Raw genomic sequence first — 16,652 nt, 5'->3', positions numbered from 1 at the left:
ATCTCTGATGTAGCCAAATCCCTTAACCTGCAGATGTGCAAGTTCAGCAGTGAATAACAACTCAACACATAGACTTGATATTTCACTCACACGCACACACTTAATTGCAACTTCAAAGCCTCCATTTTCAATTAAAACTACATTAAACTTGAATCAATGAATTGAGAGTGAAAAACGGAATAGAAATGCAGAAACCTGTTGACAATTGGAATGTTGTAGAAGGCAACATTGATGTCCTTGTTAGGATTATCGTCAGAAATAAAGGTTGGCTTGAGCTCCATAACAAACCTCTTGCAGGCGTTTTGCAAGTAAGGTTCAAACCTATCATCACCAACATAGAAAACAAAAACAAGTCTTAGTGTCCCAAAATAACAACAAAATTTAGGGTTTCAAGATTGATAATAAAAATTTAAAGGAAAAAAACCTCAAATATTCATCTGAAATAGCTTTCTGAAGGAGATCGCTGAATCTGATAACGTGATCGAAATCAATGAACATGGTGTTAGACTCGTTGGCTCTCATCACTTCAATTTCCGCTTCGTAATATAGTTCGTTACGTTGTCCGGATCTAAAACTGGTGATTCAACACAAACAGATACAGTTATTCAGTTAATTATTGTGAAAATTGAAGAACGATGAGAAGATGATGGTAATGATGATGAAGATGGATATGAAGAAGAGAACCTTTTGAGAAAATCTAAGAAAGCATTTTCAACCCTAACGGCTTTCTCATCGACCAAGTAACCACCGTAAGCGTCCATTTTCGGTTAATCTGATGATGATTCTGAGTAGTGACTCTGAACCCTAACTTCTCTTGGGTGTTTAGAGTTCGGAGTTTGGAGTTTGGAGTTTGGAGTTGGTTTCTAAGTTCTACGCACTGCTATTCCTAATGAGCGCAAACTCTTCAGTAGCGGGAAACCGTAAAAAGAACCGACGCATTCCCGCCAAAATCACTTCGTGGGTATGTTGATGGGCTTTTTCGTGGCCCACTTTTTCATTTTTCTTTTACCTGCCAATATGGGCCATATTAATATGGCTACCTCCATGGGTGGTGTGCAACCTCTTTTCTTTTTATTTTTTAGTACAAATGGTGCTACTTTCTCTACCCTAAACATCATTTGGATATAAACAAATACTAAAGTCTATTTGTTTTATATTAAAAATAAAATAAATGTGATCTTGATATATATAAAACAATTTATAGTCGTTTTTAAGATAATTTTATAGAAAAACATAGACTATTTTATGTTTGTTTAAAATTATAAAAAAGTAATTTTTTCCGCCCACTTCCCAACTCCTCTTCTAACAACCAACGTCATTTTTATTTTTTTCATTCAAATATTGATTTCATTGTTCATAGGGTTTTTAGATCATTAATTCAATTGCAAAATTATGATAGTTCAAGATTTTCTTTTTCTTTAAGTTTGTTTTCATCTATAAACCCTTGATTCACATGTGAACTTTGTTGGAGATAATTTTGAGAAGGAGATAATTTTGTAAAATCGAAATTGAAGATGCATAAGGGGAAAGGTGGCCACTGGTAGTAACCTAGTAGGAGAAAACAAATAAATAAAAAGATTTGTGACTTTCTTTTTTTCACATTTCTATATATTATTGTTTTCAAGTACTGTGTATTATTTTATGGTACTCGATTAAGAGAGAGTAGTTAGGGTGTTGCATAGGTGTGTCATTGTTTGTAATAGGATTTGGATTTTCTCTTATTCAAAAAATTGTGATGTTCATTTAATCCTTCATATTTGTTCATTTTTAAAAGATCTTAACTTTCTCTACACTATTAGAGCGAATGGACAAATACGAGAGCAGATGAGCATTCTCCTTCCAAATTATGAATTTGTTACATTTGTATATGTTGAGTCTTCTAGTTAGACAAGCCAGAGTTGAGCATTCTTGAGTATATGTGGGCTATAATTCAATTTGGTAAATCATATAAAATTAAACCTCCAATTTATAGATCCAATTAACAACTGGCTTTTGCATGTTTTAGACTAGTATCGGTTAGTGCGTGTTTACTTATGGGGGTTGGTTGCTTTGGTTAATGGGGTTTTTATGCGGGTTGGTTGGTTTGGGGGATGGGGTTTTTATTTTTTATGGGATGTTCATTTCTTTTAATTTTTTTTTTCAATTTATTTTTCAAATCATTTTAAAAAGCATATTGGACTTTTAGGATTTTTGTTAATATTTGAGTGTGTTTTATTAAACGAGCAATTTATCATTTTGTTGATACGATGGCTAAGATTGAAAAACTTGTTTAAAAAATTTGAGTGTTTATACATAATTTTAAAGTGAAAAGGTTGAATTTGAATAATCATATTTGTGAATCCGTATGACCCGTAAATGTTATAACAATTCTGGGTATATAACAAATTAGGTCATTTAAGTGGTTCCAATTCTATTTTACGAAATAATTTTATCATATTACAAAATATAATGACTCGCTATTTACCTCAATAAATCAAGTTTAACATATATAGTTTAAAAAGTGAGTCACCCGATCTCGTACAATCATATATGGCTACTCCGAATTAATAACTTTCCAGTTAAAGGCATCATAGTCACAGTAATAATAGCTAAAATACATTTTTTTGAACAGCAATGTTATTTAGTACAGTGACAATGATTAATAAAACACAAAAATAATATGTATCAGTTTTCTATTGAGTGGTCTAATTTTTATTTCTTTATTTTATGAAAGTCATGAAGGAAGATGGTAAAAATAATCAAAATATTTCGTTTATTTTCGTCATTTTTAGTCTCGTACTAATAATCATTTCCCTTTTTAAAAACAAATACAATTGTTTAAACTTACTGCATGCACCTTTATGCTATTGGGGTTACTGCCCCTTTTTTCTATTTCAAACGTTATATCCTATTTTTGTACAATTCTAAAATATATAAGGATTTATTTGCTCATTTAAAATATTAATTATAAAACAATACAAAAATAATATTAAAATAATGCCCTAATTATTTCCCTTAATTAAATTTTTATATTTACAAAACTCTATATTCAAAGGGAGTTTTTTCAATCTTGTAAATAAAATATATATGATACTTTCTCTACTTTATGTTAGTTTTTGTTGTATTTGATATTTGAAAATATGTTTCAAAATAAATTTATATTGTCGATTATATTTTTGAGTCGAGTTGCATATTCACTTTCTTTAAAACGTTTTACGGTACTGTTCAAATTGTGCAAGACATATTATCAACTACGAAGTCCCCATAAATAAAACAACACACATAAACTATATTGGTGTTATACTGCATTGTAAAAAAATTTATTTTAGAATTACATATTTAATATATCAGTTAACGGTTGTCACTCGTAATACGGTATTATCACCACTTGAAAGGGAAAAAAAATAAAGTATAGGGAGAAATAGAGAAAAGTCTCGGATTTCAAAAAACTTTTGATTGCATTTTCAACCGAGCATAACCCTTTATTTTATAGAGAATTTTCTGCAACTGAAAGAGAGAAAAATGTTTGATCCATTAAAGTGGATCGACATATAACTGCAATATGAAATTTGCTAGGTTTTGGCTGGGATAAAAACAAATGCGCGAATTCACAAAAAACGGTAACGCCAAAAATATTAGATTTTGATCAGGGCAAAAATTGATGCGCGAATTCGATGAAATAATTGACTGGATCAGATGTTGAATGTTGATTTGGTGAAGATCAGACACGTGTACAATTAGAGAAAAATACACCCGCTTAGTTTTTTAAAAAATTAATTAATTTTTCGAATACTAAAAAACAATACATCCCAAGCTCATACCCCACCGAGTTGAGCCAGACGTTAGCGACGTGCGTGTGTGATGGTCTATTTACATGCGTTCTCATTCCTACACAAAATTGAATATTCGTTGGAGCACACCTTATTTAACATATATTGATTTTATAAACACTACTTATGTGTGTCATATTTCATTAGTGAAACTTCCTTACTTTTTTAATTAACACCAACAAAATCGTATTATTTTCATCATCATTATCAACTTACTAGACTTTTTAAAAGAAAAAAATATTTTTTACTTCTTAAAAAAATGAGCATTCTTGAGAACAATACATATTTGATGCTTCTGTCATCTAATTTTATTTGAAATGGTGTATTTGTGAAAATGTTGACGAGAAATAAGTCGTAAAAGAATAAAAATACTGACATTAATTTTGGCTTCCTTATCATACTATTTGCAATTATTCATTCCTGGATGTGGTCACAATCGCAGCGCCACTAAATTTGGTATTGCATGTGAATATTTTTTATGAGGCGTGGATATGAGGTCGTATTATTTATTTTTTTTAAAGAAGTTTCAAATTCACAAGAAAAATTATACGATTAGACAAATATTTTAAAATATGTAAATTTAAGAAATATCATATTTTATATTTTCAATTAAAAAATAATTCAGTATAATACAACTAAAAGTATCTAAAAAAATATTATCGAGTCAACCAACACTTTTGTTTTTGTTGGCAACCATGTTAGCTGAGCCAATGGACAGTTTTTTTATTTATTATTAAAATAAAGATGGAGAGTAATTGAAAACAAGGAATTGATGAATAATTTGGAAGGTACACAATATAGATGCGGGAGAGGTGGGGTATAAGTGTCATTGTCTTTTGCCCAAACTTTTTACCCATCCAATTAGTGGTAAATAACTGAATCCTAGATTAGAAAACATTGGGAGAAATAAATAAATAAATAAATAATTGGAGTAAAGAAGTTATTGCTTTACTTTTTTTGCTCCTAAACATCTGAACACTCAACTTGAACAAAAAAAAAAACAAAAACTCAGCAAAACTGCACAAAGTGGAAATAGTTCATCTTTGCAGAATATCTTTTTCCTCCTCTGAGGCAGTAGTAAAAAAGATGTGTGTATGGTCACTCGCGCGGTCACTATCCTTCTCACTCTCTGAGTGCAATGTCAATAATCTTAATTGCAGCTTTGACTAATTGAAAGCTGCGGAATCACATCAAGGAATCCCGAAACCTTCAAAAGGAAACTGAAACAGAGAATAGTTCACATGCCCTTTAAGCCTATTTTGAGTTAATTGCGCTTTCTTGAATGTGCTCCATCAATTTTGGAAATTCAACTCGAAGGTGGGTGGTGGGTGTATCTCAAGATGGCTCTCGTCATATGCGAATTTGGAATGAAATATAAATAGTTTAATTGTAATTTTATTTTTTTATTTTTATCCATTCATTAAATTAACTATTCTATTTAAAATATGATAGTTTTAATATTTATTATTATTTTTAATTAAAAATAACAATATGATATATTTTAAATAATATAATATATGATAGTATAATTTAAAATTATTAACACTTATAAAATTATAATTAAATTATTTTAAAACTTAATTTTTTATTTTTTTAATTTAATTAATGATATACGAATAATTAATGCATCTGAATTGTTCTATATTATGAAATAATGTGACATATCATTTAAAATATGTCAAATCTTCATGTTATTAGTTTTAAAATATGATAGATTAATTAAAATTATCGATTTTTAAAATAAATAACCAATTTTGTGAATTGGCGAAAATAGATAGACAAAAGCCGTAATTAAGTCAATATAAATAAATAAATTAAAACTAAAATACTTTTTTAGTCTCTTAACTTATTTTGTTGTTTTGCATCAATCTTTTAATTATTTTTTATTTTTATTTTTGTCCCTCGACTGTATTTTTTATAGTTAGTCATTTTTATTAATTTATGTCAAAAAACATTAAATTTTATACATGTGTTATATTCTCAATCCCAGAAATCTATACATTTATGGTTTCCTTCGATCTAAAAATTCAAATCTATGACATTCAAAATCATAACTTACAAATTAAAATCCAACCTTTTAAATTAAGAAAAATGAAGAATGAAAAATCATCACACTAATTCTTATTATGTAACCTTCATCCCACTCATTTTTTTCACCTGGTTCGTCTTTAGAAAATCAAGACAATAAATTAAGTAGTGTTTCAGCCCTTGATAAAATATAATGTTAGAAAGAAAGAAAAAAAAAATCAATGCCAAATAATTTACTAAAAATTCAATTTCAAACTCATAAATCTCCTTCAATAATGAACTCAAAATTGTTCAAACTCGTGATCTTTTAAATTTAAACTCACAGCTTTCAAATTATAACTCCACTCGTCTCTACCGTCCCATCACGTACTTGAATTTCATAACTTTATAATTCACAACTCTTTTCCTTAATTTCAATTTAGAGATAATCACACTAGCTACTCAAGTTAAATCAAATTGTTCTAGTTATAACAACATCTTTCTGGTTTTTATTTTTTATTTTCTTGCATTGACAATGGTGGAAGTACAAACATTAACACTAAAAATATATGAGTATTGAGAATTTTTTTTATGAGTTTGCATCTTTATGGATTCGGATTTGTAAGTTGTAAATTTTAAATATTATGTATTTGTGGGTAGTAGGTTTATACGTTTTTAGTTTGAAATAAATCATAAACTTATGAGTTTGAAGATGAGTGAGATGACATATATTCAAAACTTAACATTATTTTGCGGAAATTGACGAAAATGACTAACATAAGTATAATTAAGAAATTACAATGGAATGAAAAATAACCAGGGGACTAAAGTGATAAAAAAAATAAGTCAATAGACTAAAAATATAATTTAGCCAAAACAAATATACGGAAAGTTGATGTTTCTCATCCCAATTGTTAAACACATAGATCATTTCGAATGATCTAATTTTTGCCTGTATTTCATCTTGGATGAAGTATTAGATACAACATTGGTAATACTGCCTAGTTAAATTAATTAACATAATGTAGTCCTTTAAGTTACACGAAAATATTAGATTGATCATGTTTTTTTTTTTATCAAGTTAGTCATTTATGTTTGTAAACTTTACAATGCTGACTTATTTTTCGTCCTAACATAATTTCAATAATTTTTAGTTTGAGAATTTTAAAATTTTACCATGAATTTTGTTATCGATTATATGAAGAACAACATAATAAATTTTTACGTGATTTCATGATTTGAATGAAGAGAAATTCACGTTTTTATTCAGGAACCCTAAAATGTATCTTAGTTTAATTATTTGTTGTTTAATTATTTTTCTAAAAGTTGATTGAAAGTTTACGTTCTCATGATTATTGGAGTCAAAATTTTGTACGTATTACACGAGTTTATTGAAAAAAATAGAGAATTTTTTTGGTTTCAATTTTGCTAGTTTGAAATTATGTTTATTTATATAAATATTTATAAATACAAATGATGAACTCAATGGTAAAATATAGATAAATGACTAATTCGTCACAATAATAATAATAATAATAATAATAATAATAATAATAATAATAATAATAATAATAATAATAATAATAATAATAATAATAATAATAATAATAAACTTAAAGATCCCATAATGTACTATTTTGCCTTAATTCACCAGACTAATTAATTGTTAGTTAGACGCTTTTATTGTCTATATAAGTTTTACTCTTATTCCTTTATGTAACAATAATTATCTAATTATTTAATATATTTTATTTATTTATTTTTATATTGGTTATAATTTATCTTTAGGACTGTAATAGCATGGACATAAGCACATCACTTAGGAAACTCAAATAGAATATTTTAAGTGTATATTTGATTATGCAATTTAAAATTAATTATGTAAATTTGACTCACAAAGTAAATTGAACAATAAAATAAATTTTAGTATAAAAATCATATTTTAACTTTAAAAGTTATAAATCTTAACTTTAAGATATGACACATTTAGATTCACATTGAAATTTTGATAGAACTGCGGTGAATTTGTGCAGCTGCATAGTAGATCCATATTGTAGCTTTAGGAATTTCTTGTTTAACATATATTGGAACGTAAGATTTATAGTTTAACATAGTAGTCCATTTGAATGTCAAATATTTAATTATTAATATTAAATATTTTGAATTAAACAATGGTGTATAGAGAATAATATCCTTACATGGTTTAAAAGTAGTTAATTTTTGCTTGTAATAGTGACTAATATTTAATATAATTTTTTCGTTTTCTTATAATAGTGACTAAAGAGAATACACAAAATGATGAGTATTATGAATTTGAATTTTCACCTCAACTTATCAAACACCTCAACATATTTCGTAAATATGTTGCACTAATGATATTAAGGGTTAGTTAAATTTATGGTCTTTATAAAATTTTACGAAATATTTTGCATTAATAATATTAAGGGTTAGTTAAATTTATGGTCTTTATAAAATTTTATTTTTAGTCCATGTGATATTTTTTCTATCTTTAGTCCTTAGTTTATTTTTTATAACAAGTGATCAATTAAAAAAAATTATTGACCTATAGATGAAATGATAAATAAATATATAATTTTGGTATTTTTAAGCTGAGTTATATCTTATAAATTGTAAAGAAGACTATTAAAATGTTCTAATGTGAAAAAATATTATTTAAAAATTTAAATGATTGGTATGAGTTGATTTAAAATAGTGATAGAAAATGAAATTATAAAATTTTCAAGAATTAAAATTGAAAGTTTATTTTTTAAAAAATTAAGTAAAATTTTAAAATTTGATAAGAATTAAAAAGTTATTTAACTATAATATTAACTAAACAGCTTGGATTTAAGTTTAAATTTGTGATTTTTTACGAGGCTGTAAGCTTTTTTGGAGATAAATACTTTACAATGGTGCAAAAATTATTGCAAAATTTTACTCGACAGTGTTTTTATCATGCTTGTTATATAAGGAGGAGTACTAGTATCCTGGACCACTTCCGTATGAGTTCGATTTATGAGAAGAGAAGTAATAAATACATGTCAGATAATTCACTTCATTCACCATTCATAAAAACTTGACTATGGGGCCAAATTATTCCAGAGTCCACTCTTTAATTTTGAGACATTTCATTTTCTTTTAAGCCTTGATTACAATTTGCATCACTTTTTATTTTTATAAATTTATAGAATTAATCAATTTATTTTAAAATTCGACAATTTTAATTTCTTTTTCATATTTTTAAATATGACGGTTCGAGATATTTTAAATAATATAACATATAATTTTATAATATAAAATCAGTTAAATATATTAATTATTGACATGTTATTAATTAAAATATAAAATGAATAACTTTTAAAGTTGAAAGTGAATTTTTTATTATATTTTAGGGTAAATCCTATCTGTGGTCCCTTAACTTAATTTCAGTTAACGTTTTAGTCTTTTATCTTTTTTTTTTTCTCCGTCATTTATTTTAATTTTAAGTGACAATTTGATATTTTATGTTTTAAAATGTCAACAATATTATTCTTATTGTTTGCAAAAATTAAAAAAACTCATAAAAAATTTCAAACAAAACTCATAAATCTAATTATCATCCTCAATATAATGTAATTTCATCAAATTCATAACTTAAATATTTAAATAGACTCATATTTTCATCTCCAACAACATCAAATAAAGAATGACAAATATGAGTTTATTTGAAGATTTGAATTACGAATTTGATTAAATTTATTTTATATTACAAAATATAATTAATTTAATGGATTTTGTTTGAAAATTTTTATAAAATTTTGAATTTTTGTAAAACAAATGATAACATTGTTGACGTTTTAAAACATAAAAGATCAAATTGTCATTTAAAATTAAAATAATTGACCAAATCGAAAAAAAAAGAAGATAAAGTACTAAAATGTTAAGTGAAATTAAATTAAGGGATCACAAGTAGTATTTAACCTATATTTTATTACGATTTAATGTGTTAATTATTATATATCATCGTATCATATGTTTTATTATTTAAAAAATTATAATAAGTCATTAAAATTGTCAGATTTTAAAATAAGAAGACTAATTTTATAATTTAAAAAAAAAAGAAATAAAACTATAATTAAATTTTTCTTTTTATAAAATAAGTTTAAGGTGAAGGAATGATTTTAACCAAAACTAGATTGAAATTCAAATAGCACTTTTAAAGAATCTACATATTTGATTGTTTTTAGTATAACTTGTTGTATCTCTAAAAAATATTAGCAGTTCTAGAACCTGAAATTTCGAATGCAATATTTGATTGTTTTATTATAACTTTTTTTTATCCCGTCTAAATGTAATATATAGTTTTTTGCATTAAATTTTAAATTCAAAATTAAGTTTCATATAGAAACTGTTTAGAATAAAAATATTGAAAATGAATCATTCAGCTTCAAATTCAGACAAGAACTTTATTTAAAGGTAAACTACAACTTAGTAATTCATTCATTCACAATAATTGACACATTTATTAAAAAAAATGTCTAAAAATAAATCATATTCAATTTTTAATGTATTTTTTTTCAACTTTATCAGTTAATTAATATTACTTATATTATTTATAATATAATATATTTTACTATACATTACTAACATGGATAATATATCAATACTTAAATAATATAATTTGATATAAGTAATATGTTTTCTATTTTATTTATATAACTTTTTTTTATATGTAAAATGATAAAATTACTCAATTACTTTTGGATAAATAGAGTATCTTAGTTGTCACTTTAGTAATTGATTCAGCCAAACAAAATTAATTAGCCATAAAATTATCAAAATACTAATTATGTTTCACAAATCTCTATATTCAACCAAATTTTTTTCATCACACTGTTCGAAACCTAAATATTACCAAACCTATATTTGACTCCAAATTTAGAACAATTAAAATTGATTTAAAAATATGTGGTTGTTCTCAAATATAATTAGTTTTGTATTTAGATTAAATTCCATCATTAATTTAGAATTTATAACTTTTAAGTTTATACATATGGTTAACACTAAAATTTATTATTCAACTTAGTTTTATCTAAATATGTTCAAACGTAAATTATTATATATTCAATTCTTCACTGAACATGCATATCTCCTATAGAATTAATGTGTAATATGATAGATAATGTCCATCTAATAAATTATTTTTAAGTCATATATATGGTTTAACATATGACACCCAACAATCTCTTACATGCTTGAAGTTGAATATATTGAATGCGATTTTAGTGATCTGATAACGAGTGACTCAATAAATTATTGATATACTATAATATCGTCTTAATATTTATGAACATAATTCAACCACAAAATTAATTTATATCGGTGAAAAATATTTTTTACTTATATTTAAAGTTATATTTTATTTAACATAAAACTTTTAACATGTGAGATAAATAAAATTCAATTGAAGTTTCTTTCAATCAAATATCTTTAATATGATGGACCTAATTCACATTTTCAAAATTGACTTATAAAATGTTTTTTTTTATCAACTAATATATTTAGATCAATGTAGAACTTAAGATTTTTCAAATACTCAACAAGAGAGCCATGTACTCCATCGAAAAAGCTCATAATGGTAATAAAATTCATTAGTAAATACTACCTCTAATTCCATTTATATGAAAAAATAACAACAAAACATAAAAATCAAATTACTCATTAATAGTTTTAACTTTGTAATTATTTTCATATGTATATCTTTATAAAAAATTATGAAAGATTAAATACTTACTAATTATATTTAAAAAAGATAATATATTAAATAAAAGTTTAAAAATAATTTATATATTAAATAAATCTTTTTATATATAAAACAAAAAATTGTCCAAATTATTCTTATAATTATAACTAAGGAGGGAGTAATTAAATCCACTATTGTGAAAGAGATGAATATATTTATACGGTAAACCGAGACAAATAGCATAATAAAGCTAAATTTACCTACCTCTTGCCTGTCTTTTATTAGAGAGACCCAAAGAAATATGTTTTACATAAAGCTAGTTATAGTTAGCCTCAAAGGCTACACTGATATAACACTGGCCAAGGGGTCCTTTTGTGTATTCTCCCAAATTGCTAACCCTCTTGAACTGTTCCTTTCACTTTTTGCTGTACTCTGCCAACACATCTTCCAATTTATTACTACTAACAACGATTTGGATTAAAATAATTACGTCACACAATTATTTAGTGCTGTCCGTTCAATATAAATAACCTATAAAATAAATTCTATAATATAAATCGTCTAATATTAAATTAACGATTCAAATTTGTTACCGTCTAAAAATGCGTGTTGGAGTTACTACAATATATCGTGGTCCATGTACCATTACCAACGTATGAAATTAAATAATTTAAAAGAAAATACTGACATATTATGCCTTATAATTTTAAGAGTACATGATAATAATTTTAATTATAAACTTGCATTTTCAATTTTTTAAAAGTTGAAACATTATACTTTTCAATAAAATATTTATAATTTTGAGGGATAACCCCCCTTGAAATGCTAACATCTAACTTAAAAACCCATCTTCTTCATTCATCAAATTTTCTCCCTGCTCAATTAGCGTGCCGTGCTTCTCTCTCTCTCTCTCTCTCTGCCGATAAGCCTCAAACACAAACACAAATCATTAAAGTTTAACTAGCATTCGGATCTCAGTTCACTAATGATCACTGACTACATTAAATTATAATATTGTCACTTTTCTTGTTTTTAGATGGGTAATGACTTCAAAGGGTGACATAAATACTTTCATGGCTTCACTTAATTCACATCAAAACTTCTCCACAACCACCACCATCTTGCTTACCATACTTCTTCTTCTTCATCCATTGCTTCATCCAGTTTCTAGCTCTAATAAGCTACAACCTTCAACTCCTCCACAGGTATTGTACACGCTCTTTCTCAATTTCTACTCAACCCGATCTTGAATATGAAAGAAAGTAAAGCCAATAAAAATTGAAGTTATATATATATATATATAACTTGTTATTTGAGTGTGTGTTTGGTTTACTAATAATTAAGGAGTGTGTGTTAATTATGTGTAGGAATTGTTATTTGAGGAGAAAAACAAGTTAGGTTCAATTCCTCCTAGTTGTCACAGCAAATGCAATGAGTGTCATCCATGCATGGCAGTTCAAGTGCCATCAATGGGTAATTTTCCTCTTGATCTAAACAAAGTTTCTACTATGGAAAGAAAATGGGTTACTCCAATATCTTTACAAGGTAACAGTTACTCCAATTACAAGCCATTGGGGTGGAAATGTCGTTGTGGTGACCACTTCTTCAACCCTTAACTCCATTCTGTAGATCAATGGGAGATTTTCCCCATCTTATCAACTTGATTTGTAAAATGGAAATTACCCATCCTTTTTGTTTAGTGGCTAAGTTATTAATTAATTCTATGATATATAGTTGTGTTTTCATTAATTAGTACCGTCTCACATTAATGTGGTTATAGTTTAGGGTCACACATATGTGTCGCTTGCGTCAGCATTTATTGTATACAAGTTTCATTACATTTACTTGTACAAAGTTTGTTAGAGGCCTGAATTCCTACTTTATGCTAGCTGCATCTATGTTTTGAGAAAGCTTCGAATGCTGCTTTTGCGTCTTTGATTTTATTTATTAAGGGATGTGATTGCTTAAAATAATTGTACCAATTGTAAAAAAATTGTATCAAACTAATAATTATTTTTTATTATTAATGTATCTTTAATTTCTTTTTATCAATTTTATCTTTTAATTAATGTATATATCATTTTTAGTTTATTATCTTTATATTTTACATTTAAAATAATTGAATTAACCAAATCAATGATCGATAATGATAGTTTAATAAATTTATTCTTATTTATTTTTCTTTTATTATATTTTGTAAAACGTTTAAATATTATATTATTTCTTGACAAATAGAGTAATCAATTACTACCAGTATAATCTACTTGGGTTACGATGATTATTTGCTAATTTTGGTGTCAGATCAGAGGACAGGAGAGGGGCTGTCTTGTCCATTGCTAGTGTCCCTTTCTCTGTTTTCTTTTGGTTTTCGAAATGTGTGGATCCGTCTCATGAACTCATACAGACTATTCGATAAAAATCGAAAGTTTAATTTAAAATACTTATTTTATTTTTTATTTTTAAATTTAAAGTATCTTATCTTAATTCAACTAACCCTTAATGTGCTGTCCCCACTACGACAGTCTTTGTTAGCCCAGAAAATAAATGATAAATATTTTATACTAAATTCAGATTGGGAAAATACATATATTATAAATTTAAGCTAGTTGTGATGACCGATTGCTGCAACATTCAATAGTAAAAAAAAAAAAGAGTGAAAGTGTTTCCAAACACATGATTAGTCTATGCTATGTTTGGTAAAACTATTGTGATAATTGTTTTTCTACTTCTATCAACCCTGGGACCCAAAGATATTTTCTACTGAGGTAGCTGGAATTTTTCTCACCTCAGAATTAAGTTGCCTCTTCATGTTCAACTTCAAATTCAAAGCATATTTGTTAATGAGTTATCCATGACATCAAAATCACTGTTAATAAAGAGATATTAAAATCGCACAATCGTAATACTTAAATGATAAAAAATGGATTTAAGTCAAAATATTGATTCAGCATTCAAGTCTAGAACACATCATTTAAAAATTCAAGTGTAGACCACATCATTTAAAAATTCAATGTGAGTAGCAAAAATGTGATAATGTCATTTTAAAAACATTGAATAAATGATAAATCAAACTTAAGATTTTTTCTTAATAGGCTAAACTTAAATGAACAGTATTTCATAGGAACAGAAATATATTTAATTTTACTTTTTTTGTTAGTGACTAAAGTAAGGACTTGAGTCTATACAATTTCTTTAGTGGACCAAATGAACTAGAACAAAGCAACTCATTTTGTCATTCCACTTGGCACAAAGAATGAAAATGTTTGGGATAGGACGAGTGTATAATGCATATCTACTGCTGCACATGTCCCTAATTTGGTCCATAGTAATAACACAGGAAGTTAGGTGCCACAAGGAAAAACATAGGCCCATTTTATTACCCAGTGTTACTGGAAAGTGGAATACATCGTGAAAATTTAACGATCATGAAAAAATTGCCTGAGATTTTTTTTTAAGAAGCAAAATATTGTTAATGGAACCAATCAAGGCACAAGGTGTGCAGAAAAAATTACTATATATCTCATAATAAGTGTATTTAAGATTTTTATATACATATTAAAAATATAATAATTAAAAAAAATTATTTTATTAAAATATTTATTTTAATTATCAGTTAATTTTTAATTATTATCAACACAAAATATAATAATATTTTGTAAGTTGTGCATATAATAAAATCATAAATGATATTTATTTTGAGATAATTTTTTTATTTTGTTAAAATTACATGTGAGATAGAAGAAGTAATTCAAGACTCAGCCGAACTAGCCAAGTATAGCACACTGCACCATCCAGTCTCAATCGACAAACAAGTTTATGGTCTATAGAGGTGTGATATTTGTGGTTCTCAATATAATATAACTACTATAATTTTACTAAACCTGTTAATAGTTGTTTCTCAGTACCATATGCATGAAGAGCAAGATATACCAGTCTCCAATCGCTCTTTGTTATTTCTTATTCAAAGAGAGAATTGTAACTGCATTGTGGTTGAAAAGAAAGACATGGTATACAATGGTGACTAAGTCCCACATCATTTAGAAGAGATTGATATAAAAAACGACTTGTTTTTTTAACAACTCAAATCTTTTTTGGTCTTTTGGTTATGATCAAATGTAGGATTTATTCTTATCAGTTTAATATTTGATTTTCAACTTTGGTTACTATAGATTTTTCTATAAGTTACTTCAGTTTAAAAACATCCTGTTGTGAATTGCACACCAAACAAAGACTGAGATAACATGCAGCTGTCCAATATATGCATTGAGTAAGCAAGCGAGAAAACACTTATTAGCATTGGGACAAGAGGAGAGTTTTCGTGTAAAAACTGTAGTGAATCCACATGTAAACAATTGAGGAAGAAGAAGAGTTGAAAGGAATTACTGAATAATACTTCCGTATTTTCATTCATAGAATTGAACTGACTTGGTACAAGATCCCTTTTTATATAAGAAAAGGGGTAAGAAGAAATTATCTGAAAACTAGTCTTACTAAATAACCGATTTAACAACTAACTACCAGAATAAATGAGTAACAACTTATTCACAATAGAAGTTATGTTTCACCGATGACACTAAAAGTCATGTCATAAATGAGAAACAAAATATCTGAGGACAAAATGGAATCGTTTGATCAGGATCTTCTTTACATCATTCTGAGATGAGTTTAATAATTATTGTTCCAATTGTTAATTAATCAATCAAAATAACTATTTCACAAAACAACCTTAAAACATACCCCTCAATAAATTTACTTGTACCCCATTTTATAAGTTTCTTTTTGAACTTTGAACTTTATTATTTATTTTAAAGTTATATCCAAAAACATATAATCCCGTAATCATTTAAAAGTTATTGGTGATATCAAAATTGTTCCTTATCTCATGTTAAATTAATCTTTTTTTTCTTCTCACTTTTGACCTTTCTCTCACAAAAATCAATTGAAAGTGTACAAATTTGATGAGAGAGAGAGTGGACAAAGAGTCTCTCTTTAACTAGAGAGATTTAGTTATGGACATCCCTCTAACAAATGCAATTAAGTATTTATTAAGGAAGGAATATAGAGAAAATCAGTTAAAAACATATTAACATTTATGATTTAATTATTTGAAAATT

The 16,652-nt window shown here is 26.3% G+C and overlaps 2 protein-coding genes across 2 annotated transcripts in view; one reads left to right on the top strand and one right to left on the bottom strand.

Annotated features, from left to right (window-relative positions):
- Positions 1-907, bottom strand: part of LOC101514931 (DNA replication licensing factor MCM6) — a 6,135-nt gene extending 5,228 nt beyond the window's left edge. Inside the window, exons 1-4 of the mRNA XM_004504041.4 lie at positions 685-907; positions 425-574; positions 196-321; positions 1-27 (exon numbers count right to left, since the gene is read on the bottom strand). Coding sequence (XP_004504098.1) covers positions 1-27; positions 196-321; positions 425-574; positions 685-761 — 380 coding nt within the window. The 5' untranslated portion in view covers positions 762-907. The remainder of the gene's footprint in view (positions 28-195; positions 322-424; positions 575-684) is intronic.
- An 11,448-nt stretch (positions 908-12,355) lies between these two features.
- Positions 12,356-13,561, top strand: LOC101514600 (EPIDERMAL PATTERNING FACTOR-like protein 1). Its single transcript, XM_004504040.4, has 2 exons — positions 12,356-12,743; positions 12,906-13,561. Exons 1-2 carry the CDS (start codon positions 12,582-12,584, stop codon positions 13,152-13,154), a joined length of 411 nt encoding a protein of 136 aa, XP_004504097.1. The 5' UTR covers positions 12,356-12,581; the 3' UTR covers positions 13,155-13,561.
- The last annotated feature ends 3,091 nt before the right edge of the window (positions 13,562-16,652 follow it).

The sequence above is a fragment of the Cicer arietinum genome, chromosome 6 (assembly GCF_000331145.2).
Source record: "Cicer arietinum cultivar CDC Frontier isolate Library 1 chromosome 6, Cicar.CDCFrontier_v2.0, whole genome shotgun sequence".
Lineage (NCBI taxonomy): Eukaryota > Viridiplantae > Streptophyta > Magnoliopsida > Fabales > Fabaceae > Cicer > Cicer arietinum.
The sequence above is the reverse complement of the archived record's forward strand: the minus strand, read 5'-3'. Positions and strand labels throughout refer to the sequence as shown.

Bases quoted from the DNA above. Each gene is read 5' to 3' on its own strand.
- LOC101514600 (XM_004504040.4), top strand. From the start codon at position 12,582: ATGACTTCAAAGGGTGACATAAATACTTTCATGGCTTCACTTAATTCA. The intron at 12,744-12,905 runs GTATTGTACACG...AATTATGTGTAG, and splicing joins AACCTTCAACTCCTCCACAG to GAATTGTTATTTGAGGAGAA.